Raw genomic sequence first — 25,863 nt, 5'->3', positions numbered from 1 at the left:
CCTCCAGGTTCCTGCCCTGCCTTCCTTTCATGGTGGACTGTGAGCTGTTAGATAAAATAGATCCTTTTTCCTCAAGTTGCTTTTGATCATGGTTTCTATTATAGTAATAGAAAGCCAAACTAAGACAGCTACCTTCTTTGGGGTGTGCACCAGTCTAGGGGCTCTGAGCAACCTAGCTGCCCTCCCCAAACAGAAGCTCCCACAGCTTCCTGAAATTGGCCTAGTCTCTGTATCACCGCTACTAACCAAGCCTATGGCCAGTAACTTCTTCTCACTTGTCTGTGACCTCCTCTGCAAGCTGACCTGGCTGAAAGTGCTAAGAGTAAGAAATCAAGTATTCATTCCCGAATGAATCTAGTCTGGCTGTTTGCAATGCCAGAATCCTCAGCCCAAACGTGGGTCTTGACAGATGCAAATGCAAGGTAAGCTTGGCAGGGCACCTTGATTCTCAGGGATTTCCTCTGGTTTCTCAGGAGGACTTCAGCCGTGAGAGCTTCCTTACAGGGAAAGAAAATTCCTTTCTGCTGCCATTTGTCGCTGTCTGGTGTCGTGCCCTGGCTGGTTAAGTCTACAGGTTACACCTGGCTTTGTGTGTAATCTCTACCAGGCGGAACATCTGCATTCCACCCAGGACTCCTTGGAGAAGTGAGCTGCATCTTCAAAAAGGCACCGCAGGCAGCCCCTGTGGCAGCTTTTGAAGGAAGGTAAACCTTTCGGTGTCCCTCAGTGGTACCCTGATTTACTATCGGTCTGGTGAAATGGGACAGGCATCAAAGGAGAAAGACCAAGGCTTCATATACACAAAAACCAACCAGGCACAAAAAACAACTTATAGGACTTTCTCTAATTGTTCTTCTAACCTTGAAGGAATTAAACAATGGCTTCCTTTCTTCCGTCTACCAACGGCTATCTCTGAAAAGTAGCATATTTTAGGTTTGTGACCTCAGATTGTCTCGGTTTCAGTTTTTCACCTGTAAAATGGGGTTAATTGTACTTCATACGGGTGCTGGGAAGAGTGAGATTAGACAATATATGCATGCCACATAGAACAATGTCTGGCGGAGTGTCAGCTCCTAGTCTTCCTTAATGATTATGGAAACTCTGTTGTGGACATTTTTCATCACAGGAAAGAAAGGGTAAAATGGAACCAGGGGCTGGCAGGATGGCTCAGGGGATAAAGGCACTTGCCACCAAGCCTGAGGACCTGTGTTCTATGCCCATTACCCACATGGTAGGAGAGGTCTGACTCTCTGAGGTCGTCTCTTACCTACACATTCCCCATCACACACAAAATAAATAAACTATAGTAATAGAAAAGAGTAGAACCCCTAGACACCAGAAAACAAGAACATTGCTCTAATTCTGGCTAAGCCTTACCAACATACCTATTTCTATGCCATAGTATTTGACAAATGACCTGGAGCTAGAAGCAGACATTGTGAGAGAAGGATCAAAGGGGTATCGGGAAATGGGCATTCTCACCTTTCAGAAATGCACAGAGAAAGTTTGTAGGCAGGCAGTGGTGGCCGTGCCTTTAATCTCAGCCCTCAGGAGGCAGAGATCTCTGAGTTTGAGCCCAGCCTGCCTTACAGAGTGAGTTCCAAGACAGCCAGGGCTACACTGGTCTTTGAAACCATGAAACCATGTCTCAAAGAGCAAAACGAAACAGGGAAAGTTTGTGTTCAGAAGAACTGTTAAATAGAACTTGCGACTCTCTGGTTTGACCTGGCCCTGGTTTTTCTCCCACTAGTCTCAGGAAGGGTCAGGCTAGGTTTTGCTCTTGTGTTGCCAATCACTGGCATTATGGCCTCTCATTATTTAAAAAAAGACACCAGCAGATTAAAATGGGACAATACCTGTAAAGCATGTAGAACAATGTCTCCTGTAGTCTAGGTGACACATGTCACCAAGCGACTGAGGACTCTGAACCTCTGATCCTGCCCCCACTCCCAAATGCTAGGATTGTAGACTTGGCTAACACAGATAGCTTGCTGGCCTCTCATTCAACAAACTTTAATTTAATTTATTTAATTTAGGCGATTTCACATTTGCCTATGTGTTTAATATTAAAGGGCACAGTTTAAAAATCTTTATTTGGTACTGGGGGTTGCTTTCAAGGCCCAACACCTGCTCTGCCCCCTGACCTACGGACCCAGCGATCACTTTGCACTTTTAATTTCCCGAGTGTGAATGATCTGCTGCGTCTGTGTGTGTCTGCTTCCCTTGGAGGTCAGATCCCCAGAACTGCAGTTACAGACGGTTGTGAGCCACAACATGGATGCTGGGAATAGAACCGGGTTCCTCTGCCAGAACAAATACTCCGAGCTGCTGCCTGTCTCCCCAGAACCTTAGCAATTCTAAAATAAAAATACTGAGCTAGAAAGTCTAGATACTTTTAAATACCTTTTTGAGATGGGTTTCACTAGGTGGCTGTGGGTGTATGTGTGTGGGCAGAATGTAGATCAGGCCGGTCTCTGACTCGAGAGAGTCCTCCTGCCTCTGCATCCTGATTGCTGAGATTAAAGGCACTCACTACCATGCCTCTCCCCGACTCGAGTTTTTAAAAACCTGCTTCAAAAATATTCAGTTTTAAATATCTCCTAGTCTAGTATCTCCATATGGACTCTATTTTTAATAACCAGAATTTACGTAAGTCATATTGTCCCATCATTATTTATGAGTTATCCTAATGCCAGAGGGATACACAGTGAATATGGAAGGAAGAGTTCATTTGAACTGTGAATAAGGAAGACTGCCCAAAGGGCCTGTTGTCTAAGAATCTGGGCAGGGACTCCCTGAGCTATTCATTATTTATCTACTTCTCAAAGTTAATAAATAGAAATGCCTTTCTGCTCCTTATTCCCCAGATGAATTTAGCCACATGCGATGTGTGTGTGTGTGTGTGGTGGGAGGTTATGACAGGGTGTGTATGTGGGAGACAGTAGCCTAAGGATATAAGGACAGCCAGGTTACAGACAGGAGATTCTTAAAGATAAATATAGAACACACACTGCTTTATCTGTCATGTTTTTATTAGGGTTAACTTCTTGTATTGATTGTTTTTGAGTGTTCTTTTACAAACACTGGTGTTTTAAAAGTGTAACATTAATACAAAGAAGCAAATTAATCTATTATCATTATAACCCAAATAAACCCTGTTGACACTTACAAAAAAATACTGACAGAAAACCTAAAGGGAGGGAAGTTTCATTCAGTCCTTCCACAGAAAGTCACTGTCCGCACTTCTGTCCTACCAGTAATGTAAGCATATGTGTGTATTTATTTCCCGAGAACCCTAGACAGTGTTCGCAACATTGCAGCGGGGTACCTGGCCTCTGTGTCCTTCCCAGCCCTGGTGAATTACTCTTCCTTTCAGACACTTTGCTTCAACGAGTGTCATTGTACCCCCACATTAGTGTCAGACCAGGTTGGCAGAGCAATTCTAAAACTAATCCAGGCAATCTCTCATAGCTGAGAAAAAAAAAACAAGTTGTTAGTGTAATCATTTCCTTCAGAAAATTCCCCCAGACATTCATACCAAGTGGGTCTCTGAGCAGCAGAGAGGACTACTAGGGAAATCTGAGCAGTGGAGAGGACTACTAGGGAAAGGCTACTTGTCTCTGAGCAGCGGAGAGGACTACTAGGGAAAGGCTACTTGTCTGGGACAAAGGCGGGTGCAGATCACTTGTGAGCTCAAAGGCCTCTGTCTTCCACGAGATGCACCTGGGGCTTCAGACACCGCCACCCTCCCTCGCCTCTTCTGATTGCCTGTGCTAGAGAGACATGCACAGGGCAGTGGTTCACTCGGCTTGGTGGCCGGACTCTCCCGCCCCTCGCAAAGGCTGATGGGAATGATTGTATATGGCTGTGTGACTATGGCTGGATGGCAGTTAGTATGGCTCTGTCGTCACCTCAACAATAAAGCTACCTGACATCACGACACACAACTGCCTTGAATCCTTAAATGATCGAGGGTTTAAATTTATTTTAAAAGATTTTAATATGTTCTTTATTTACTTGTTTGCTTTTTCCAGTCCCATTTACCCATCCATCCATCGACTCCATCAGATAGATTCATAGGGTTATTATCTACTTTAAATAACAATGCCATTGTATCTGAGCGGCAGTGAGGTCAAATGGCCTGTTCCGAGTCAGGCAACTGACCAAGCATTCTGACTCCTGGTCGCTCCCATACTCACTCCGGCTTCTCCCCAGCCTACCCAAGCCCAACAAGTTCAGCCTGCCATTTTACAACCTCAAGCAAACAAAAGGTAGGAAGAGTTGTGTTGGGGTGCATACTTGGTGTCCCTGCACTCCAAAAGGTAAGGCAAGAGGATAGGCACCAGGCCAGCCTGGGCTACATAATGAACCCCAGGCCAGCCTGGGCTCTGTATGTTAAACTTCTCTCTCCACTCCCAAATCCTAAAGTTAAACATTGACAGAAACATAACTTTTACCAGTTTAACCATCGCCTATGAAGATTCACTTTTGTGATTACAAACACCTTTCTATTCAAAACACCTCAACCTTTGAAAGTTGATCATTTTAGTTTTACGGATGAGAAACGTTGCTTTGGGACACACCAGTCACCTGTCATTTCGATTTGGGACATACCAGTCACCTGTCATTTCGATTTCTTGAGTTGCCTTTTAGTCAGTCAGGACTGAGGTAAATGATTGAGTCTGTCCTAGCCCACCCCCATTTTCTTTCCTTTTGGCTTTTTGAAACAGGGTCCTGGCTGTCCTGGAACTCACTCCGTAGATGAAGCTGAGCTGTCTATTCCAACAGCTGGGTTTAAGGGCGTGTGCCACCACACCTGCTACCTCACTGTGTTTGGTTTGGGTTTTAGCTTTTCAAGACAGGGTTTCTCTGTGCAGCCCTGGCTGCCCTGGAGCTCCTTCTGTAGACCAGGCTGGCCTGAATCTCAGAGATCTGCCTGCCTCTGCCTCCTGAGTGCTGGGATCAAAGGCATGTGCCACTACCACCCAGCTGTTCTGTAAACTCTAAAGCAATTTTTTTTTAGATTTACTTAATTTTTTTATCTGTATGCATGTTTTGTGTGTCCCTTGGATCTAGGGTTATAGACGTTCGGGTGTTGGGAATCAGACTTGAGACCTTGGCAAGAGCAACCAGTGCTCTGCTGAGCCATCTCTTCAGCCCTCAAACCCTTTTGAGAAGAAATACATTTACTTTATAAAGCCCAGACATGTATCTGTCACTAAAACAAAAGGTTCACAAAATAACCACGCCACCTTCAAGTGATATACCTGAATATTCATGCTTGTATAACTTTCTGCTTCATAAAATCCATCAATTATGGCTCAATACATCCATTTCACAAATGGGTTATGACCTACAGTTTGAAAAACACAGCCTTAAGAGGAATATGCAGGGATTGTGCCCTCCAGGCATCCGTACACTTGCTGTCAGTCTCAAATACATACATTCCCAAGAGGACCTGAGGACTGGCAGAGGCCTTAGTGCCAATTACTTCAACAATCTACCGAGTAGCAGACTGTAGCATTGCCGACAAGGTGACACAACCGAAACTTCTGCTTCTTAGCAGGAGGGAGTGTACAGCTTGGCACACAGAGGACCCTTGCTTCCCTAACACTGCAGAACACACAGGACTAGATGGCCCCTTCATTTTGCACCTACCACAGGGCTTTCATAGGATCCCATTCAGGGATTAGCAGTAGATTAATTAAGCAATTCTTTTTCCTAAGAGGCAATCTGACTTAATCCTAGACCCAGCTTAGTCTTTTGTAGGAGGACAGAAGAGATAAAGCCAGGAGACAGAAGTCTGGAAAGTTCCCCTTAGTGACCTCAGCAGTATCAGTGGATGAGATCACACACAATCTTCAGTATTGAGTCCCAACAAATCATACTTATAGCAAAGGCTAGAAGCTGGGCAGTGCTCCCCTGAGGACGTTCACAAGGATCTGAGTTTTGACAGAGAAACTCCATACAATCAGACTGGTAGAGAAGACAGGAGCTCTTCAGGAGAAACAAGCCTAGCACATATGGTGACAGTGACAAAGGTTCAAAGAGATGGCACGAGATTAAAACCTTTCCATAAAGGTACACTGTACAATCTGAAACAATTTATGAGTTAACTAAAAGTAAAACAAAAACAAAAAGCCTTTTAAAAGACAAGTAGCCAAAAAGAAAGACTGAAATAAGACCAGACCCACCAGGGAATGCAAGGCAATTATACATTCTTATATGATGAGTAACATGAGGTTACTAAAGGTTTCTCGATGTGTGGAATGGTATTTCAAAATCATTCATGGGCAAGTGGAGCTGAAACCTGTCTCTAAAAGGACCTAGATTCAGACAACAGGTTCCCAATGTTTTACTGGGGGATAAAAAGGTGTACATGTTTAAGAGCAGTCTTGGTTACCCAGAAGGAGGAGAAGCTGGCTATGCATACTGAGCTGGGATGGCGGTAAGGTCCTAATCATTGCTCCTTTCCTCCCTTTGTTAATGAGCGTGAGCCTGACCTAGACTTAACTCAAACTAAGCTCCAGACTCCATCCATCTGAAGGTTGCTAGGAACCTAGCAGATTCCCAATAAACTACTTTGCAGAAAGTAAATTTTGCCTAAACAGTAACAACCTTCATGACAATGAGATTTCTAAAGCACAGGGATCTAGGAAGGCAACATTAACTATCTATATCTAGTAATTCTGGCTGTGCTGGATGTACACTGTCTGTGCCCTGTGAACCTCGGCTGAAACGAAGGTCTGTCTCAGGTGAACACAAACACTACCGTAAGTCACCTTGCATTTACAGCTGACACCTGAAGCAAATTTAAAGCACTGATAGCAGCAAAGCTCAAGTCTTTGTGCGACTGCACTGTCTCTCTTCTCAGTCTCGGGATAAACAGAGCTCAGGTTTCTTAACACACCATAGGCTACATTTTATTACACTTCTACATTAAAAGGGGCTGTCCCCAAAGACCTCAAAATTACTGAGCTGAGTGTAGTAAACTTTAGGGACATAAGATGTATTGCTTGAGGCTGTTGAGGTTTGCCTGTTTGTTTGTTTTTTGTTGTTATTATTGTTGTTTTCCCTCCCAAAGTCACCAAGAATTTCCTAAACGTCAGGGAAAATATCTGAACACACCAGGTCCTACACGCTACCACACAACTACATGTAACTGACTAGGGTCCTGTGGACCATTCGCCATTGAATAACATACAGCTCAGCTCTCCGCAGCTGTGTTTCTCCACTCAAAAAAGCCGCTTAGGGTTGGGGATTTAGCTCAGTGGTAGAGCGCTTGCCTAGCAAGTGCAAGGCCCTGGGTTCGGTCCCCAGCTCCGGAAAAAAAAGAAAAAAGAAAAAAAAAAAAGCCGCTTAAAGCACCGGGACAGTGAAACTCAGGCCACTTGACCACTTGAAAATTTCAAACCAGGATCTGAACCGATGCCCCAGTCCCCCGTCAGAGAGGTAACAGGAACCAGGAAGAAGACATCTGAGCGAGCACTTAAAAGAAAAACAAAACAATCCCAGTAAAACTCCAAAGCAAAGCGCCTCTACACACCCTCAGTCTTTGAAACTTCTTGCCCCCACGAGTTGTTTTTCCTCCTAGAGGGAAGGCAGTTACAGACGACTTCGCCTTCCCAGGGTGGAGCACACTCTGCTCTGCTGTCATCTCCCTTGTCCTGGGGTGACACGGATACAACAACTGTGTGTGGTGCTTGGCTGTGGAAGTTCAAGTGTTTCCACCCTAAAACGAGGCAGTGGTTAAATCCTGGGTGCTGAGCCTGAAGCCAGAGGACAGGGGCCTAGCACACCCTTGTGCTCGAAGTTATAGCTTGCAAAACCAGGCCGCCGCCGGCCCCACCCCGGCCCGTGCCAGTGCGTCTACGGCCCCCTCCACGCCGGCCCGTCGCTCCTTTCTGGGTCACTCCGGGTACACAGCGTGGACACGATCTCTACCTCCCACCCGGCAGGGCCTCGGAGGGTGGCTGCGAACTTACTGCGGGCCAAGCTCGCACGCCAGGCCCAGGAGCCAGGGCGGCTCGCACGGGCGGGCCAGGTCGTGCTGGGTCGCATCTCACCCGGGGCCGGAACCCGGCGGCCCTCGCCTTCACCCCAGGGCTTTACCCAGGCGGCCGGACACACACGTGCCGGGTGACAGCCCCCTATAGGTTCCATACCTGCTGCCGGAAGTGAGCGAGGAGGGCAGTATAGGCATTTCCTGTGACGCCAGCGCCCGGACTCCATTAGGCAGCAGCTGGGGGAAGAATCAACACACCAGGGAGCGGAGCGGCGCGGACCGAGCACCGAGGCGGCCGCTGCCTCCGCCGCCGCCTCCGCCGCAGCCGTCGGGGCTCCAGCTTCGGGCCCGCGCCCCCCCCAGTGCCCGCGAGCCCCCGGGCCGCGCCGCGAGCGCCTCCGGAGGGGGGGGGAAGGGCCCGGTCCTCCTTCTCCCCCTCCTCCCGCCCCACCGACCCCCGCCGCGCCCCGCCGGCCTCCCACCACGGCCTCTCTCGGCGAGGAAACTCTGGCCTCCGCTTCCTCCTCCTCCGACTCGGACGCCGGCGGAGCCTCCCCGCCCCCGCGGAAGAAGCCCCGAGCCTCGGCGGCGGAGGGAGCAGGAGAGCCCGGGGCCTCGGCCGGCCGAGCAGGCCTCCCCCCCCCGCCCTCGCCCTCGCCGGCCGCCTCCTCCTCCGTGGTGGTGGTGGTGGGACTGCCTCCGGCCGCCCCCGCCGCCCCGCAGCGGAGCAGCGGCCACAGCCTGGTCAGCGGCGGCACCATGCAGGCCAACGGGGCGGGAGGAGGCGGCGGCGGGGGCGGCGGGGGCCAGGGCCAGACCCCGGAGCTCGCCTGCCTGTCGGCGCAGAACGGGGAGTCATCCCCCTCGGCGACGTCCGCGGGGGACCTGGCCCACGCCAACGGGCTCCTGCCTGCCGCCCCCTCCGCCGCTGGCAACAATAGCAACAGCCTGAGTGTCAATAACGGGGTTCCCGGCGGGGCCGCCGCGGCCTCCGCCACCGCCGCCGCCGCCCAGGCCACCCCGGAGCTGGGCAGCAGCCTCAAGAAGAAGAAGCGGCTCTCGCAGTCCGATGAGGATGTCATTAGGCTCATAGGACAGCACCTCAATGGCCTAGGGCTCAAGTAAGTGCCCGTCCAACAACTGGTGAGGGCCAGGCCGGGCCGAGCCACCGGGTGGGTTGCGGAGACCCGGGGGCCCAGTGCGCAGGAGGCCGCGGACAGACAGCCCTGGGAGGAGCGGAGGGGAGGTCGAAGAAAACGAATCGGCCTGATGTCTTGAGAGCAGCCGAGCCGTCTAGGCTGTGGAGGGGTAGTGGGAGCCCCGAGCGACCCCTCCCCACGCACCTCCGGAGCTGGATTGTCCGTCCGGGAAGGCAGACACCAAGGGTGTTTATGCTGGGGGAGGGGTGGATCAGAGCGGTGGAAATAATGAACCTTGGAGGATTTGTTTTTCAAGTGTGTCTCAGAGGCATCTTTGTGGGACACCTCCCCACCCCCACCCCTGACCGACAACAGCCCAGGCAAACTACCAATCAGGAAGGACAGTCGCCTACAAGTGTTTATGGGAACTAAGGGGCTGGGATAATTTGGAAAGAGGCTGTCGAGTAAATCTGATGGGAATAATGAAGTCAGATGCGGAGTGGAAGTCATGCAGAGTCTGTGTGTGTGTGCGCTAGAGGCCTACCACTAGTTAAAAAAAAAAAAAATCCCACTTCAAAACCCAGAAGGTTGCCTTTTGAGAAAGTGATGTCTGGTCTGGTGAATCATTTGTTTTCAAATACAGTTTGGGTGGCCTTTAACTTAGGGGAAAGGTAGACAGTGGGTTCAACCAAAACTCAACTGTTTTGTACATACATGAAAGAAAAGCTGAGGGACCTGAAGTGGGGTTGGTGGGAGTGTCCTGGACCTGAATGAAGGTGCAGAGCCAGGAGCTGACCGAGTAAACATGCAACAGTTTCCTAGCGTCAGAGCGAATTTTAAATTAAACTTTTAGGCGACCTGGGTTTTTGGTTTTGTTTAGTTTTGCTTTGTGTTTGAGCGTGTGTGTGTGTGTGTGTATGTACGTACGTATGTACATACATGTACGTGTACACACATTTATTGGGAAAGGAGGAGAACTTCACTTACTCAGAGTGACAGAAGTATTTTGACTCCCAAGCTGATAATTACCCTGTTGAGCTGGAAAATGAGGATCGCTAAAGAAACACCAAACTAAAGCCATGAACGGCTCCCAAAGAAAAATCCAGAAAGGTTTCACTGTAGTCCCCAAGGAAGAGGATAAGTGTGAAAATAACTTTTGTGAATGCTAACAGAATGTATTACTGAGAGAAGCACAAGCTGACAGCAGCGGGCGGAAATAGCTCGTGACTGTTTGGAGCCTACAGCATAGTAAATTGGCTATTTTTAGTATGGAGAGAAAGGAAAGGGTTTGGGATGCTGGATTTGTTTTAATTTTAAAGATTGACCTAGCAGTATTTCCATACCAGCAAAATATCTGGAAGGAAAGCTCTGTCTAATACAGGCCATCTGTCGCCCTGTATTTTATCTCTCACAGTGCTGTGCCATAGCTAACGTCTAGGCCCTAGGTTTTACTTAGCCAATGTGTTAGAGCACACTTTTAGAAATTGTATACTCCTTTAAACTTTTGAAACATTAAATGGCAAAAGTAGGAAGAACTTCCCTAATTCCAGTTTCAAGAAAGGTTTTTAATTTGAAATGTAGGTGGCATTTTAAATCATTTCCTTAATGAAGGGTTTTTAAGCTATTCTTCTTCATGAAGTTGTAGGTACTAGTTTATTAGGAAGCGTAAAGCCCTAAAAGTTGGTCAGGTCTTTTTCACACTGTATCTCTCCTGCAGCCAGACTGTTGATCTCCTCATGCAAGAGTCAGGATGTCGTTTAGAGCATCCTTCTGCTACCAAATTCCGAAATCATGTCATGGAAGGAGACTGGGATAAGGTAAAGTAGGGCGTAGAGCTGTGTGACTGCTGATGAAGCTATGTGTTTGGTGGGAATTTTGTGACATTGTTTTTCTTTTATATCAATTTTTTGCAGGCAGAAAATGACCTGAATGAACTAAAGCCTTTAGTGCATTCTCCTCATGCTATTGTGGTAAGAGGCGCACTTGAAATCTCTCAAACGTTGTTGGGAATAATTGTGGTAAATACACTTTTGTTCTTAGTTTCACATTTATGCTTATTTTAGGTTGTTGATAACTATAGGCATCTGATCTTAAGAGGCTTGAAAGTAAATTTTATATAATTTATAAATAAGAATGAGTTGTTTATGATTGTAAGCTGTGAACTTTAACTGTGTTAAGTCATACTTAGTCTTTCGAAACAATTGGTAATTTAAGCTTCATAAAAATTTAAAGATCTTCCTGCTTTTAGTGCTGTTGATAAGAACCTTATATTGTTAGGGTTAAGAGTAAAATATACTTTTATATCACTCAAAATACTCAATGTGCATGTTAAAAAGAAAATGTACTTGGGTGTGTATATACTGTACAGCCTGCAGAAGCTGGCACACTGGTTTTTTATCATTGGAATCACATAGTTAAGTCTGATTATTATTGTTGATGCCCACCACGATCTTTCATTCAAGTTCTCTGAATGACAGGTGTGAAGTTTGTATGATGTCATCACCTTGGGAGGCTTAGGTGCAGGTCCGCTATTGGGCCCTGCTTACCAACCCTTATTTTCTTGGCAAGATCAGTTTAATAGTTTATACCCTTGCTAGTCTCTGCCATAAACCTTTTTATCCTGGGATTTTTTATTCTTTAGGAAGGGTATGTTGTTTTTGTGATTGGAGAGCACAAAGAATGGGCTGCTGGCTTGTGAGCTTGCAGCTGATCCATGTCTTGTCAAAAGACGTTTCCTGTCTGCTGGGGGAGGGACAAAGGGGAGAGGAGGAAGTGAAGCAGGAGGGCAGCCACTTGTTCACTGCTAGTGTGCGACCATTAACATTTCCTTTTTTAAATTGGGTCAAACATTAACCCAGTCTATCTCTGTCTATAAAGAAGATAGAGCCATGGCTGTTTGTTTGTTTGTTTCAAACAAAACTGTTGCAAAATAGTTTGAAATTCTTTATGTAATTCTATGCAGTAATACAATCTTAGAAAGTGGGCTTCAGGCAAACTAAAGGGCTAAGGAAGTGTGACAAGCATGGAGTTAGTTAAATTCTTAGTTCAGCTCTTTTAATAAATACCCAAAGTGTTAAAAAGTTAACCAGTATCCAGTCAACTGATTTAACTTAAGGAATAAAGAATTCCATAGTGAAATTTAAAATTAAAAATGAGCTAAAGTAATTAAGCATCCATGTTTGAAGGGATTTAAATTTTTTTTCAGGAATTAGAGAGTGCCCTCAATGGATATGTCTGGGCTTTAAAAACCGAGTATGTTTTTAATTGGAAAGTTTTTCACAAATTTTGGCTCAAACCGGATGAGCTAAAACAAAGAATAAAGTGCCCAAAATCTGAGTTGGGATTTATTGGTGGCTAGAAAGAAATTATTTGTGGAGTATTTTATGTGATTTCTTGGAGTATGTTTTCATTTTTTAAGTTTATCCAAATTGTATCTGTACGCTAAAAAAATTAATAGATTCACTTCTTTTAAATGTTGACTTATTGTAGTTTGAGACTTCTACTTGGAATTAGATTATAACTCATGAGAAACTTCAGCAGAAGCAGCGTGTGAACTGAAGAAAGGTAGTTCTAGATAGTAAGGAGGAATCCTTTCTTTTTGCAGCCTGTTCAGTCTGTAGACCATTCTAGGATCTCATAAGAAAGAGATGGAGATTAAATCTCTGACTGAGCCTCACGCCATCAGACTGTTTAGGTATTTATACAAAGAAAGAGTCCGACTGTCCCCCAAGCACTGATGAGTTAGTTGATGGCTATAACAGCCTAGCTGAGCATTTTTGAAGCCATTCTTCCCCTTTCTGATATTATTTCTTCCAACCCCTTTGCTAGAAGATCACTTACTGTAAGTTGGAATTCGTAATAATGACTTAGAAGACAACTATGTGGGTTCTTAACATAATTACTTAATTATTTACCCAGACACTTAGTGACACTATAGTCTCTAACAGCATGTGATTATTATTATTATTATTATTATTATTATTATTATTATTAGTAGTAGTAGTAGTAGTAGTAGTAGTAGTAGTAGTTCTTGTGATGGGAATTGAAGCCTGAACCCCCTCTGGGTAACTCGTGCTCTGCTGCTGAGCTCCATCCCTAGCCTTTAGGCTGAACTTTGCTTTCCAAACTCAAATGTTTTTATTGATCAAGTTTACTCTAACCTCACTTTTCCTGCCCCTACACTGCACTCAGAATAGTGGGTGTTGTGGGTTTTAGCTGTTATGGTCATGAATTAATATTTTTCAGTCAGTTTGAGTTGATGTGCTCAGCCATGTCTGATAAATCTAGATAGGCATTTGAGACTAAGAACGAAAAATTGCTGTTTAGAAAATCTTTTGTTTTTTAAATGTAATAGAAATAATATAAATAAAAATGGAAAAATATCGACTTGACATAAAAAAGTGAACTCAGTCAAGTAAGAAAGAGTTTTGAGATCCATAGTTTAAATATAATTTATTTCTCCTCTGCTTGGAATCAGGATGTGATTGGCAAAATTTGCTTTGTAACGTTATTCCAGAGTTACAGCCATCACAAAGTCAGGTTCCATGTGTCTGTTGTCTGTTAATGTGGGGGGAGAACAGTGACTCAGATACTAGACCAGTGTGGGAGGGTCCGAGAAAAAATTCAGTTTCAGGATTTTAAAAGAAAGAGGTGAGGGGCTGGAGAGATGGCTGAGGTTAAGAGCACCGACTGCTCTCCAGAGGTCCCAAGTTCAATTTCCAGCCACCACATGGTGGCTCACAACCATCTGTCATGGGATCTGATGCCCTCCTCTGGTGTGTCCTAAGAGTGACAGTGTACTGACATATATTAAATAAATAAATCTTAAAAAATAAAAATAAAAAAGGAATCTTTACCCTCTGGCTTCTTTTCAGAAGTTTCTGATTTAAAAAAAGAAAGGAAAGAAGGTGCCTGTGAGCAGGCCGCAGGATGGCCTGGTAAAGACTTTGTCAGGACTGAGCATCATTGTGCACTCAGAGGTCTTTATTTTCTTGAGTGTCTTACATTTTGAGCTTTAAATTTAGGAGGGTAAAATACATTTCATTGTTATCCTGTGCCAGATACTTAAGCTGAGTAAAAGGTCCAGACGGACAAACATTTTTTCCTCAAGCTCTGGCGCTGTGTTTGTTTAGCTGCACTAGGCCGAGCTTTGATGGCTGTTTGAGGGTTTTGGTTATCTTAATGTGGATGAAATGACTCAGAAAACTGTTCTTGGACTGCTTTGAGTGGCCCCTGTACATACAGAAGTATGTTTGCTTTTTTTATCCTGCCCCATCTTTGCCTCCTAAACTACAGTGAGATGTTCTGCCAGGGTCTAGAGGAGAAAGGAAGGATAAATAGCAGTTGGGCACTGTCCCTGTACACACTGGGACATGCTGGACTGAGGGAGGAGGGAGAGTCTAGGACTTTATGATCAATAATAGTTTATCAAAGACTTGCCAGGAACTAAAAGGAAAAAGAATGTTTCCCAAATTCCCAATTGCTGAAAAAATTTAATGAGGAAATGACTAGTTGAATATGGCATTGTTTTACATTTGAATTAAAAATACACTAAATTGATGGAACTTTCAATACCATGCTAATAATGTAGAAACTTCATTTCGAAAAATTAAATATTTTTTAGACGAAGGTGAGAGTAGCCTAATTATTTGAAAGATAAGTCCCCCAATCCTTCTTTAAGATTTTAAAATTTCATTTTGGGGTTTTGTCAACTGAACTTCAAAGTATTTTATTTGACATAATAAAAATAAGCTTAAGCACATACACACACATGTGCACGCATGCACGTGTGCTTTTTAAAGCCTCTTGGTAATTAGCTGTTTCTGAATCTTTCAGATTAGTCCAACTTTATATGTAAAATTGTTAAATGCCGTTTTCCCAGTTAGTTTAGAAGGTTTTTTTTTTTGTCTTATCTTTTAAAATTTTAAGATTAAATTACCAAACAGAAGTAACATGTCTCACAGTGGATGTTTTTAAATAGTTGCCTGGTTTATATAAGAGGGTTTTTTTTTTTTTGTGTGTGTCAAGTAAGGATTTATTAAATAAACTGCTGTGTTTGAAACGTAGTAATTTATATTTCTAGAAACTACTTAATGTAGGAATTTTATAAAGCAGTTCATTATACTCTTAATTGTGTTGTTACATGGTAATTTCTGTACACCATTTTGTAACAGCTTAGGAAACTATTTTAGGGTGGACTTAGTTCTTCCACTTTTCGTGGAGCTTTTGATGACCATTTCTCTGTTGCTCTGCTTGCTAAAGCCAAGCATCGAGTGTGAGGAGTGTGGTCCTCGGTCAGGTTTAGACTTGAAAGCCCTCCTAGACAGAATGCTAATAGATGATGTTCCTATTTAGGGAAAACTTCAAGGACTGATCATCACCCTCAAGTTTAGAGTAAGATGATGATGTGACATTAAAAATACTGAAACCAAACGTTTCCCTTTGGAAAAAATGGGAAAATGTTTCATAGCTAAAAAGTGTTTTATTGTTGTGGATAGATAATAAATGACTTATCCATGCCTTGTTGCTAAACATGTTAGTGAGCAGATATTACAGATACACTGGCGGAGTAGACACTGGCTCTTCCTACAGGCCATTAAATCCAGCCTTGTGGTGTGAGTGTGTCTTTGTAACCATAGAGATCGTGAGTGAGCTTGTGTTGACCCAGTTTACTTATGGGACTCCAGACTTTTGCACACCAGCCTGTAGCATGTATCTTGAGAAAGCCACTTTGGCTTCTGAGAAGCCCAACTCTGGCGCTCCCTGTTCCAGTCTTGCCTTCCAGTTCCCTGAGCTCCTCTTCCACAGTGCATCTGTTCTGTTTGTTGGGGGATTTTAATGTTGTTGGGGTTCAAATCCAGAGCCCTTCATGCTCTGCCAGCACTGTCCACTGAGCGTGGCCCTGCTACATCATGACTTTCAGTGACCTAATGGGCATTTTTTTCATGAGGTTTTTCAAAGCTTGCTGCATAAGACCTCTATTCAGATAGTCAGAAATCTCAAAAAGCAAATTTGAAATTCTTGGAATAGTTTTAAATGTTGATACATAAAATTTAAAATTCTAAGGAAATGTAAGAACAGTATTCATTTTTTTATCTTAATGCCTCAGTCACTAATGGAGATTACTCATTCTAAGAGTTTTATTGATGTGTAGCCTTGAGCAGTCATATTTAACCTAGATGACTCTCAAACCAGGATATTTTGAGTCATCATGAAGCGTTATAAAATTATTTTCAGAAGGCATAGTAGATGGTTTCTACTGTTCTGTTTAGGCACAAACGTTTTCTGAAACTTCCAGCAACTTTTTCCCCTGACTGCTGCTTTCTGTCATGTCAGAGGATGAAGTTTCTGCTGCTGCAGCAGAAGTACCTGGAATACCTGGAGGACGGCAAGGTCCTGGAGGCACTTCAAGTTCTACGCTGCGAACTGACGCCGTTGAAATACAACACAGAGCGCATCCATGTTCTTAGTGGGTAAGGAAGTGGCGTACATCCAGACCCATGAGGGGCTATTACTTTTTCATAAAAGTTTACTGTTGGCTGAAGTTATATTTCATTAACTTTCTTAAAGATAAAAAAGTACCTGGATATTACTAAGTTCTCAGTGCTCGATAAATTTACTTCTGTGTGCACAAGCTGTTCAGCTGTTCATATTAAGATTTGATACACTTAATAGGTGTGGGGGGCCAGTCCATAGAGCCAATAGCAGTACTATTTCAAGATCTTGTCGGGGCTGGGGATTTAGCTCAGTGGTAGAGCGCTTACATAGGAAGCGCAAGGCCCTGGGTTCGGTCCCCAGCTCCGGGAAAAAAAAAAAAGAACAAAGATCTTGTCAAAGAAAAGAGGAAAAAGGCAAAAGAATAAACCTCATGATTTTGAATCAGAGCAAGCAGTAAAGGGCACACAGTGTTTTGCACGCTGAGTTATCAGTCACCTAACTAGTTCCATGGCCTTTATTTTTCTGTTGTGTTTACTGTGTATTTGAACCATGATCTCATTGCATAGCCTTGGCTAGCCTCAAACTCCCAGTGGAGACCAGAATGGCCTAAAATTCCTAAAAGATGTGCCTGCCTTTGCTGTGCTTGTGCTGGGATAAAGATGTGCCACCATGCTGGTCGACCTTACCCTTCACTGCACCGTTAGACTGGACGCCACATTGGGCCTGCCTTTGGTCTTTGTACTGTTTTGTTTTTCTGATTCAGGGTCTCACTGTGTAGCCCTGGCTGTCCTGGAACTCACTGTATGGAACAGGCTGGCCTCAAACTTAGCAGGCTGTGCTGCTGATTGTTTATGTGCCCTACCTAATCACACATTCACAGTCTCCACTCGGATTTCTAATAGGCATGATAGCCCAAATGTCCCACCTTCAGACCAGTCATCTGTTCTGGTTTTTCCTTCGTGGTGTTTTTTGCTGTGTACTATGGTCTCAGCATCTGGAGTATGTCTAATGTGATGACAGTGATATGGGCCATTTAAAGTCTGCCTGACACTTTGGTACTGTGGCTGACAGTTTATTTCTAGTCACCTTATTCATAGGTGTCTTGTTTTTACCAGCTAAATGCCTTTCACATGATGCTGTTGTTTTCTTTCCTGCTCTGGTAACAGAGCACCTGTACTCACGCACGCACTCATGCACACACACTCGTTCGCTCGCTCACTTACACTTATTTTTGATACTGCTTCTTACTGTGAAGTCCTAGCTGTCCCAATACTTTGAATGTAGATCAGGCTGGCCTTGAACTCACAGAGATCCACCCACCTCTGCTTCCCAAATGTTGGGATTAAAGGTTTTAGCTACCACTTGGGATTAGAACATAATTTAATACATAGTTTTTATTTTGAAGTGATTTTTTTTTTTTTTGGTTCTTTTTTTTTGGAGCTGGGGATCGAACCCAGGGCCTTGCGCTTCCTAGGCAAGCGCTCTACCACTGAGCTAAATCCCCAACCCCTTGAAGTGATCTTGAAAGAAAGAAGTGTCTCCTGTCAGTGCTGTGTCCTCTCTGTTCTCCGGTGTCACCTACCATAAGCGTTTATCTGAAACCCAAAGCTTAATAACGCATGTCTTTGTAAAGAGCACAAACCATGCATACTTCGTCCATCCCCACTTTTGGCAGTGAGTAAACCTAGGATTTCATGTGTTACCAGGAAGCGTCTATCACTGAGGTACATGTCCCCAGTCCCTTCCCTGCTTTTTATTTTGAGACAGTCTCCCTTAGATTCCCTGGCTACCTCAGCTTTTGAAACAGCTTAGGTTGTAGGCATGTGCTTTTTTGCAAAATTTTAAAGTAAACAATTTTCCCACTGAGCTACTGACATTAAATTCTCCCACAACATTCCCTGTCCGTCTGTCCGTCCGTTTTTTGGTTTTGTTTTGTTTTGTTTGTTTGTTTGTTTGTTTGTTTTTGCTTATTTTGTGTACATGTACATGTTGAGGTCAGAGGACAGCTTGTGTGAGTTGGTTAGAGAACCAACCAGCCTGTGGGTTTCAGGGTTCAAACTTGGATTGGAAAGCAGGGCCATGTTCAAAAAGCCTTGTCCAGCAAAGCCCTCTCACTGGCTCCCCAAAATTAGTTTAGAAACAAAATATTCACAATACCCAGTTTCTCCATGGGCATGTTAAGTATAATTACACTTTCTAAAAAGTTTTTCCATTAACCCAAATTACGCATCCACACTAAGTAGCAAGAAGACAGTGTGCTGTTCACCCTGCCTCTTGATTAACTGTGGCACCTGAGCGGCCACATGGAGTCTTAACCTGTGCAGCAGGGAGCAGAGGGAGCCCTTGCTCCCTAAGTGTCCCTCATATAGGTGGCATGGAGGTGTGTTTGACAGAGCTCGTAGGAAAGCTGCCTGCCTGATTCACATCTCAGTCTTGTTCCCGAGAAAAGCCAGGTTGGAGATAGGCGCCCTTCGGGAGGCTCTTCTCTCCCCAGAGTTGAAGATCTGAGCATTTACACCACTGCCTGCACATAGTGAGAGACAGTGCTGCGGTTTCAGGCGTACATGGCCCTGCCTGGGTTTGTGCACTTGAACTCAGGTTCTTATGCAAAGTGAATGCTATTATCCATGAGCTCACCTTCTTAGTCCCTATGTCATCTTGATCTGTATTTTTAGTACTTAGAGTAGAGAGAGAAGCTGTGGAGTTAGCTCAGTGGGGAAGAGCAAGGTCTGCAGCTGGAAGCTAAGTTCAATGCTCCCATATTGCCTACCTCCCCTCAAGACTGCTTCCGAAGCTTTCCATGTCTTGGTTTCTTCATTTATGCAACTAGAATAATAGTGTCTGCTTCGTGTGGGATAGTCACGGGCATTTAATGAAGCATGTGCTGAGAACCTGAAGGATAACCACATACAGTATATAACAATAGAAGGGAGTACTCTATTACAACCATAGCATTAGGTGTCTCGGTGCTGTCATTACCTTTTAATACATTTTTCCCTTTTAGTGATTTCATGAAGGTACCAGATTGTATTAATAAATTGAAATCACTGTAAAATTTTTCTTGATTTGTGTAAGCAAGAACTTGATTGTGAAACTGCAATCAAGGAAAGGGGTTTGAGATTTGTTTCCTACTCTGTTACAGGTATCTGATGTGTAGCCATGCAGAAGACCTGCGGGCAAAAGCTGAATGGGAAGGAAAGGGGGCAGCTTCGAGATCCAAACTGCTGGACAAGCTTCAGAGTAAGAGTCATTTCTGATGTTTAGTTCCTCTTGGGTCAGAAGTAGATACTGGAGATCAAATAGGGAGCTTGTACTTAGTCATATTACTGAATGCTTGTGGAAGAAGAGGGACCCGTTAAAGAGCCCTTTAAACCAAAGATTTTACCAGATGTAACCTGGAGTCAGTGAGGAAGCACTGTCTGGGCACTGTCCTTGTGCTTGTGGTGTTCAGCAACACTCTCAAGGCTCTCGAGCAGGACAGAGTGAGCCACAGCTTCGCATCACAGCATTGCACTGTTTGACTTTTTCTTTAGAAGAGACCAGGTTTCTTTTTCTATTTTACGTTTTGACTTTTTTGAGTCACGGTTTCCTCTTGTTAGACCTGTCTGCCTTGGACTCCCCTTGTAGACCAGGCTGTCCTTGGACTTTGAGATCCACCTGCCTCTGCCTCCTGCGTGCAGGAGGGACTAAAGGTGTGTCCCATCATGCCTGGCTGGGTTCCATATTCCTGTTTGTTTCTATTTTGTTTTTCCCAGCTATGGTACAGCACTTTCAGGTTGAGTTGGGAATTTCATTTTTACCATATCTTTATATAAAATACCTCCTTTCTATTCAAATCATGCTGTACTATCTTGTTGCAGTGAGAGCAGAAATCTCAGGAATCAGAAAATAGACACTATATATATATATATATATATATATATGCTTTGGAGAAATGCATGAGGACTGGAATAAGTCATATTGATATTAAAACCCTGTTGTATGCATCCCCACAGCACCCCAGCGTTGGTCACCACTGGAGGCAGCCAGAACTTGGCCTTCAGTGCTTTGGGCTTATTTTTGGTTAGGAATCTTTTTAACCTGGTCGTCTGCTGATGCATAGTCACCATCAAGTTTTCTGTTCCACTTCCCTTCACTTTCTTAGTATTTTTTTGTGTGTGGTGTTTCCCCTGAAACCACCTACAAGACGCAGCCAGTGCACTCCTTATGGCTGTGTCACTGTAGCTTTTGCTGAGTCCTGAAAACTTCACCTTACGCACGTCACCTCCCTAAGCTGGGTCATTGTAAAGGAAACAGTAATATTGAGGTGAGAGGAATGGCAGGAGTAAATGTCTTACATACATTTTACAGTTTACTATTGTTTTTATTTCTCTTTTTTAAAATATCTTTTATTAAAGCCTATTTACCACCATCAGTGATGCTTCCCCCACGGCGTTTACAGACTCTCCTGCGGCAGGCAGTGGAACTACAAAGGGATCGGTGCCTATATCACAATACCAAACTTGACAACAATCTAGATTCTGTGTCTCTACTCATAGATCATGTTTGTAGTAGGTAAGAGAACATTTCTTATATTTTCAAATACGCTGGCATTTTACAGATGGAATTATTAACTTTATTAGAACACGTTCTAGGGTGTCTTTGTATAACAGTTCATACCTGATTAACACTTAATGAAAACTTAATAGAAAAGAAATCATAAGAAACTAGTTTCTATTGTGTAAGCCTGTGTTTATGTTTATAACACAGTTGGGAGCAGAAGCCCAGAAGCCAGGCTTTTGTGTTCTTGTCTGTAGATTTGATCACCTGCGTTCAACAGTTTGACTGTGCAGCAGATTAATTCTCTGCATCATGGAATTTTCCTTAATGAAAATTCTGTTTTTGTAAAGGAAAGGCTCCAAGAATAACGGTTAGACTAACGGGCACTTAACTCTGTGTTCATGTTTACTAAGTCAGGCACCTAACTGAACTTGGAAGGACTCAAGTTTGTCTTTTGACATTGTATTTTTTTAGTAAAAATGTCTTTTCCGTTTTAATGATGCTCTCCAAAATTGAATTAGAACTTTACATTTTAAATACCAAGATAGAAATTATAAAAACCCTTTCAAACTCTAGAAAAGCAGGCAGCTGACATTTTTTCTGCTGACATTCATTGAAGAATTAATGAAAATAATAAATTTTAGTAATGAAAGACAGAAGTGTGTATGTGAGTCAAAAGGAACTTCCAGTAATTGTAAATACCGTGTGTGCACACACACATCTAGATACTGTTTAAAATAATGTTGAGGTGTGTTTTTTAAATTAGGTATTTTACTTTGGTTTTTGTATTTCTTTAGTGCTGGGAAATAACATAAGTACCTTCAGTGCTAGTCAAAGGCTCCAACACTGAACTACGTCCCCAGACTGTAACCTGCCTGTGTGTTCAGTGTGTACAGTCACTCACCACACTCAGAAGAAAAGAAACGGTGCTTGTCAGGAAGTGCTGGGCCGTGGTCTGTGTGAGGTACAGCTCTCTAGGAGTGATCAGTGCTCCTTCTTGGCCCCTCCACTCCTTAACACTGGTACTCCTTTGGGAGATTTTTTTTTTTTTTCTTGGTTCTTTTTTTCGGAGCTGGGGACCGAACAGGGCCTTGAGCTTGCTAGGCAAGCGCTCTACCACTGAGCTAAATCCCCAACCCCCTGCAGTGACATCTTTTTTTTGGTTCTCTTTTTCGGAGCTGGGGACCGAACCCAGGGCCTTGCGCTTCCTAGGCAAGCGCTCTACCACTGAGCTAAATCCCCAGCCCCGGGAGATTTTTGTTTAGATTTGGGGCAAAGGGAGATAATGGATCAGAATGCTCTGTAGTCAGTCCCTTGTTTAATAGCTCCTTTAGGTGGTTGGAAACTGACAAAATTAAGACACTTGTAGACCAAAGTCTCTTTGACTCATAAGTTAATTTCTGCTGAGAACACTGGAAGGTGAAGCCAGCCCTGCTGGTGCAGGGGTATTAGAGAGTGGAAGCCTTTCCTTCCTAGGTGGGTACGTTTCCCTTAGATTCCTTTACTCCTCATAGCACTGTCTGTGGAACCAGTAAACAAACACCCGTCCGTCCTTCACCGTGGGGAGGGCTGCTCCTCAGTCTGTGTGTAAAGCACTCAAATTTTACTAGGACTGAAAAGTTCTTATTTTTCTAGAGTAATTTTTCCTCCGGTCTTTATGATTTTAAAAACAAAAACATGCACACTCATGGTGCACAGACATACTTGCAGGCAAAGCACCCATACATAATAAATTAAAAAATAAGAAAATTTTTTAAAAAATTGTGCCTCCTGTTCACCTACCTTCAAAGGAAACTCCTGCCGTCATCCCCGCCGTGTGGTCCTTTTGTCCGTGTTGTCGCTCTTCTTCATCAGGTCTCTGCACGGGGTGCTGGTGAGGCCAGTCTGTTCGTCAGCAGCTGCTTTGCAATTTATTTTGTGTTCTCTATAGTATTTGAGCGCTCTTCTGTGAAATGAGTATTCCCAGTTGCAGACGGATTATCTGACCCTCCGGGGCTCCTGTCCCTTAGTGTCGTCCCTGCCCCGTGTCCAGGATCCCTTCTTTGTCACCCTCCTTCCAGGCTCTACTCCTGTGCATCCAACAGTCAGAAACAGCAGAGCTGCAGTTTGTGTCCCAAGCCTCAGACCTGAGTGTAGTTTGGATATTAGTTAAACATGGCAGATCCAAACAGATTTCTCTGCCTCTCACCCAGACCTGCTAAGGCTGTATTTTACACTTGAATTCTTTTTTATTCTTTTTTGTTTTTTCACATGATGATATATATGCTTGAGTGAATGTGTTTTTACATGTGTGGGCACTCGTGTGTGGGTACTCATGTACATGTGGGTGCATCTGTGTGGAGGCCCAAGGTTGGTGTTGGAAATCTTCCTCAGTTGTTGTTCCACTTTATTCTTTTGAGACAGGGTCTCTCGCTGAACCTGGAGCTCACCACTCCCAGCAAGTCTCTAGCCAGCTTGCTCCAGGGACCCCTGCCTCCACCTTCAGAGGCTGGAGTTGCAGGCTGGTCACCATGTCCACCTGGCATTTACATGGGGTTCAGGCATCTGAACTCCCATCCTCTTGCTTGCATGTAAGAACTTCAACTGCCAAGCCTTCTTCCCATCCCTGCACTTTCTATCTCAGGGAGAATCTACCTACCCAGTTTACCAAGCCGGAAAACCAGGAGCCATCCCCCGCTGTTCATTCTAGAGGTAGATTTTAAGGACACTAAGAGATTAACACCAGGCATTAACTCAGTAAGTTGTACACTTCGTTGCCAAACTGGAAAATAAAGCCTCAGTTTAATTCCTTAAGTTTAGCTGGAGGTCTTCAAAAGAAAAGTTGATAATTTTTAGCCATCCGGTTTATTTTCTTCTAGAAAGTAGATTTTTAGCATTGGAGCGAGAGATTCTCTGAAATTACATGTAAACATTGAAAGCGACCCATTCTTTCCTCTCTGGAGAATTGAATACGAATAGCTGAGTCATGACATTGGAAAAGCCATGTAAGCACTGGAGAGGCCTAATCAGTTAAGGTGCTCATGTTTTTGGTTAAATTTGACTAGTAAGGAATAGAGTTTTAAAAAGGGGAACTACCTTTCTGAGCTTTTTTTTTTTTTTAATACCAGTAATTAATGGAAGTATTTTTTTGTAGGCTGTTTGATAAATGTTAATTTTTTAGTACAGGTTTATTACAAATATTTGTAGACCTAATTTAAAGATTGATGTTGGTCAAAGTGCTATAGTTAACTGTGTTTTCTTTCACATGGTACTGATTTTAAATACCATCTCTAATTTTAAATTTATTGGAAAGCTATCAGTTTTGTATCTGAAAAGGGCCATTAAATCTGCATGTTACTGTAGTCTTTATTTTTAAAAAATATTTTGTGTGTATGAATGGCCTGCCTCTGTGCACTGTGTGCACGCCTGGGGCCCACAGAGCCCAGATGGGCGTTCTAGGTGTCCTGCAACTAGAGTTGGAGACAGTTATGAACTTCCTTGTGGGGACTGAGAACTGAACTTGGGTCTCCTTACAAGAGCAGCGTGTGCTCTTAACCACTGAGCAATCTCTCCAGCCCTGCCATAGTCTTAATAAAGATTAAATGGTAATATTAAAATAACTGGCAGTTGTCAATAGATGAAGTGATTTATGGCCCTAAGTTTGAGTCAGTCCTTCCTTAACATGTAATTTGCTAATGTGAGTGAATCTTTTTTACTGTGATCAACTTTAGGCATTTAAACTTTTTCTTATTGAAATTCAGTCTTTGAAAAATACTTAAAGTTGACATTTGGAAAATTAATGCAGTTAATCATAGATTCAAATTTTAGTTCAGCTATTAACAGTTTTGTCAAAATCTGCTAAGATACTTGGCTTTTTTGAGCCTTGTAAAAACGGGGTTGGTAACACTTCTCTTGTCGATTAGTTTAAGAACACTGGTTCTCCAGGGGCTCAGCACTCGGCAGCCCGGCAGTTAAGAGTGCTTGTTCTTGAGGATGGCTCAGGTTTGCTTTCCAGTACCTACATGCTTAGCAGCTGTCTGTAACTCCAGTTCCAGGGCATCCAGTGCCCTCCTCTAGCTTCTGTGGACACACTACATACAAGGGGCATACAAGCAAATGCAGACAAAACACCCGTGTACATGAGACAAAAATAAAACTTAATACCCTTGCTTAATAAAATACAAATGTGTGTTTTGTTTCAGAGAAAAATAATAATCAGTAATAAAAATATTATTGATGCAATTTTTAGTTAAGTTCTCTAGAAGTTTAAAGTTACCAAGTGTTGCCTCCTAAAGCTAATTGCAGCCTATCAGGCTGACAGTTGACAGTGCGCTCCTTCTCTCTGTGTGTACCAATACACTTCCCTTTTGAGATGGTCTTGCTGTGTTGCCCATGCTGGACTCAAACTGTTGGGCTCAGTTGGTCTTCCTGCCAGAACTTTACAGGTGCTGGGATCCCTGGCTCATGCCAGTATGTTAGCTCCTGTTATTCACTGGTAGGAAAAATAGAGAAGACTGTTGAAGTCTTTGGTGATAAACTTGAAAGTATGACCTTCAGCAAAAATCATACCTGCTTGCCCATTATTAATCCAGTACTTGGAAGACTGAGGCCAGAAAATGAAGAGTTTCAGATGAGACTGAGCTACAGTAGTAAGAACCAGTCTCAAAGTGGAGTTGAGGTCTGGAGAAACGGCCAGTGGTTAAAAGAGCACTTGCCGTTCCTGCAGAGAACACGAGTTTGGTTCCCAGTGCTCACACGTAGCTC

At 43.7% G+C, this 25,863-nt stretch overlaps 1 protein-coding gene across 5 annotated transcripts in view; it reads left to right on the top strand.

The window, feature by feature from the left end:
- The first annotated feature begins 8,222 nt into the window (after window positions 1–8,222).
- The window catches only part of Wdr26 (WD repeat domain 26), a 41,810-nt gene continuing 24,169 nt past the window's right edge, over window positions 8,223–25,863 (top strand). Inside the window, exons 1-6 of one of the 5 annotated variants that reach the window (XR_005492275.2) lie at window positions 8,223–9,126; window positions 10,862–10,961; window positions 11,058–11,162; window positions 16,480–16,616; window positions 19,724–19,821; window positions 20,979–21,135. Coding sequence is in view for 3 of the 5 variants with exons in the window: in XM_063272548.1 (XP_063128618.1) it covers window positions 8,765–9,126; window positions 10,862–10,961; window positions 11,058–11,162; window positions 16,480–16,616; window positions 19,724–19,821; window positions 20,979–21,135 (959 nt within the window). In the remaining 2 variants the exon portion in view is untranslated. The remainder of the gene's footprint in view (window positions 9,127–10,861; window positions 10,962–11,057; window positions 11,163–16,479; window positions 16,617–19,723; window positions 19,822–20,978; window positions 21,136–25,863) is intronic. The other 4 variants (XR_005492274.2, XM_063272548.1, NM_001401444.1 and 1 more) reach the window with 4 other exon arrangements.

The sequence above is a fragment of the Rattus norvegicus genome, chromosome 13 (genome assembly GCF_036323735.1).
Source record: "Rattus norvegicus strain BN/NHsdMcwi chromosome 13, GRCr8, whole genome shotgun sequence".
Taxonomy (NCBI): Eukaryota; Metazoa; Chordata; class Mammalia; order Rodentia; family Muridae; genus Rattus; species Rattus norvegicus.
This window is presented reverse-complemented; position numbering and strand designations above follow the sequence as displayed.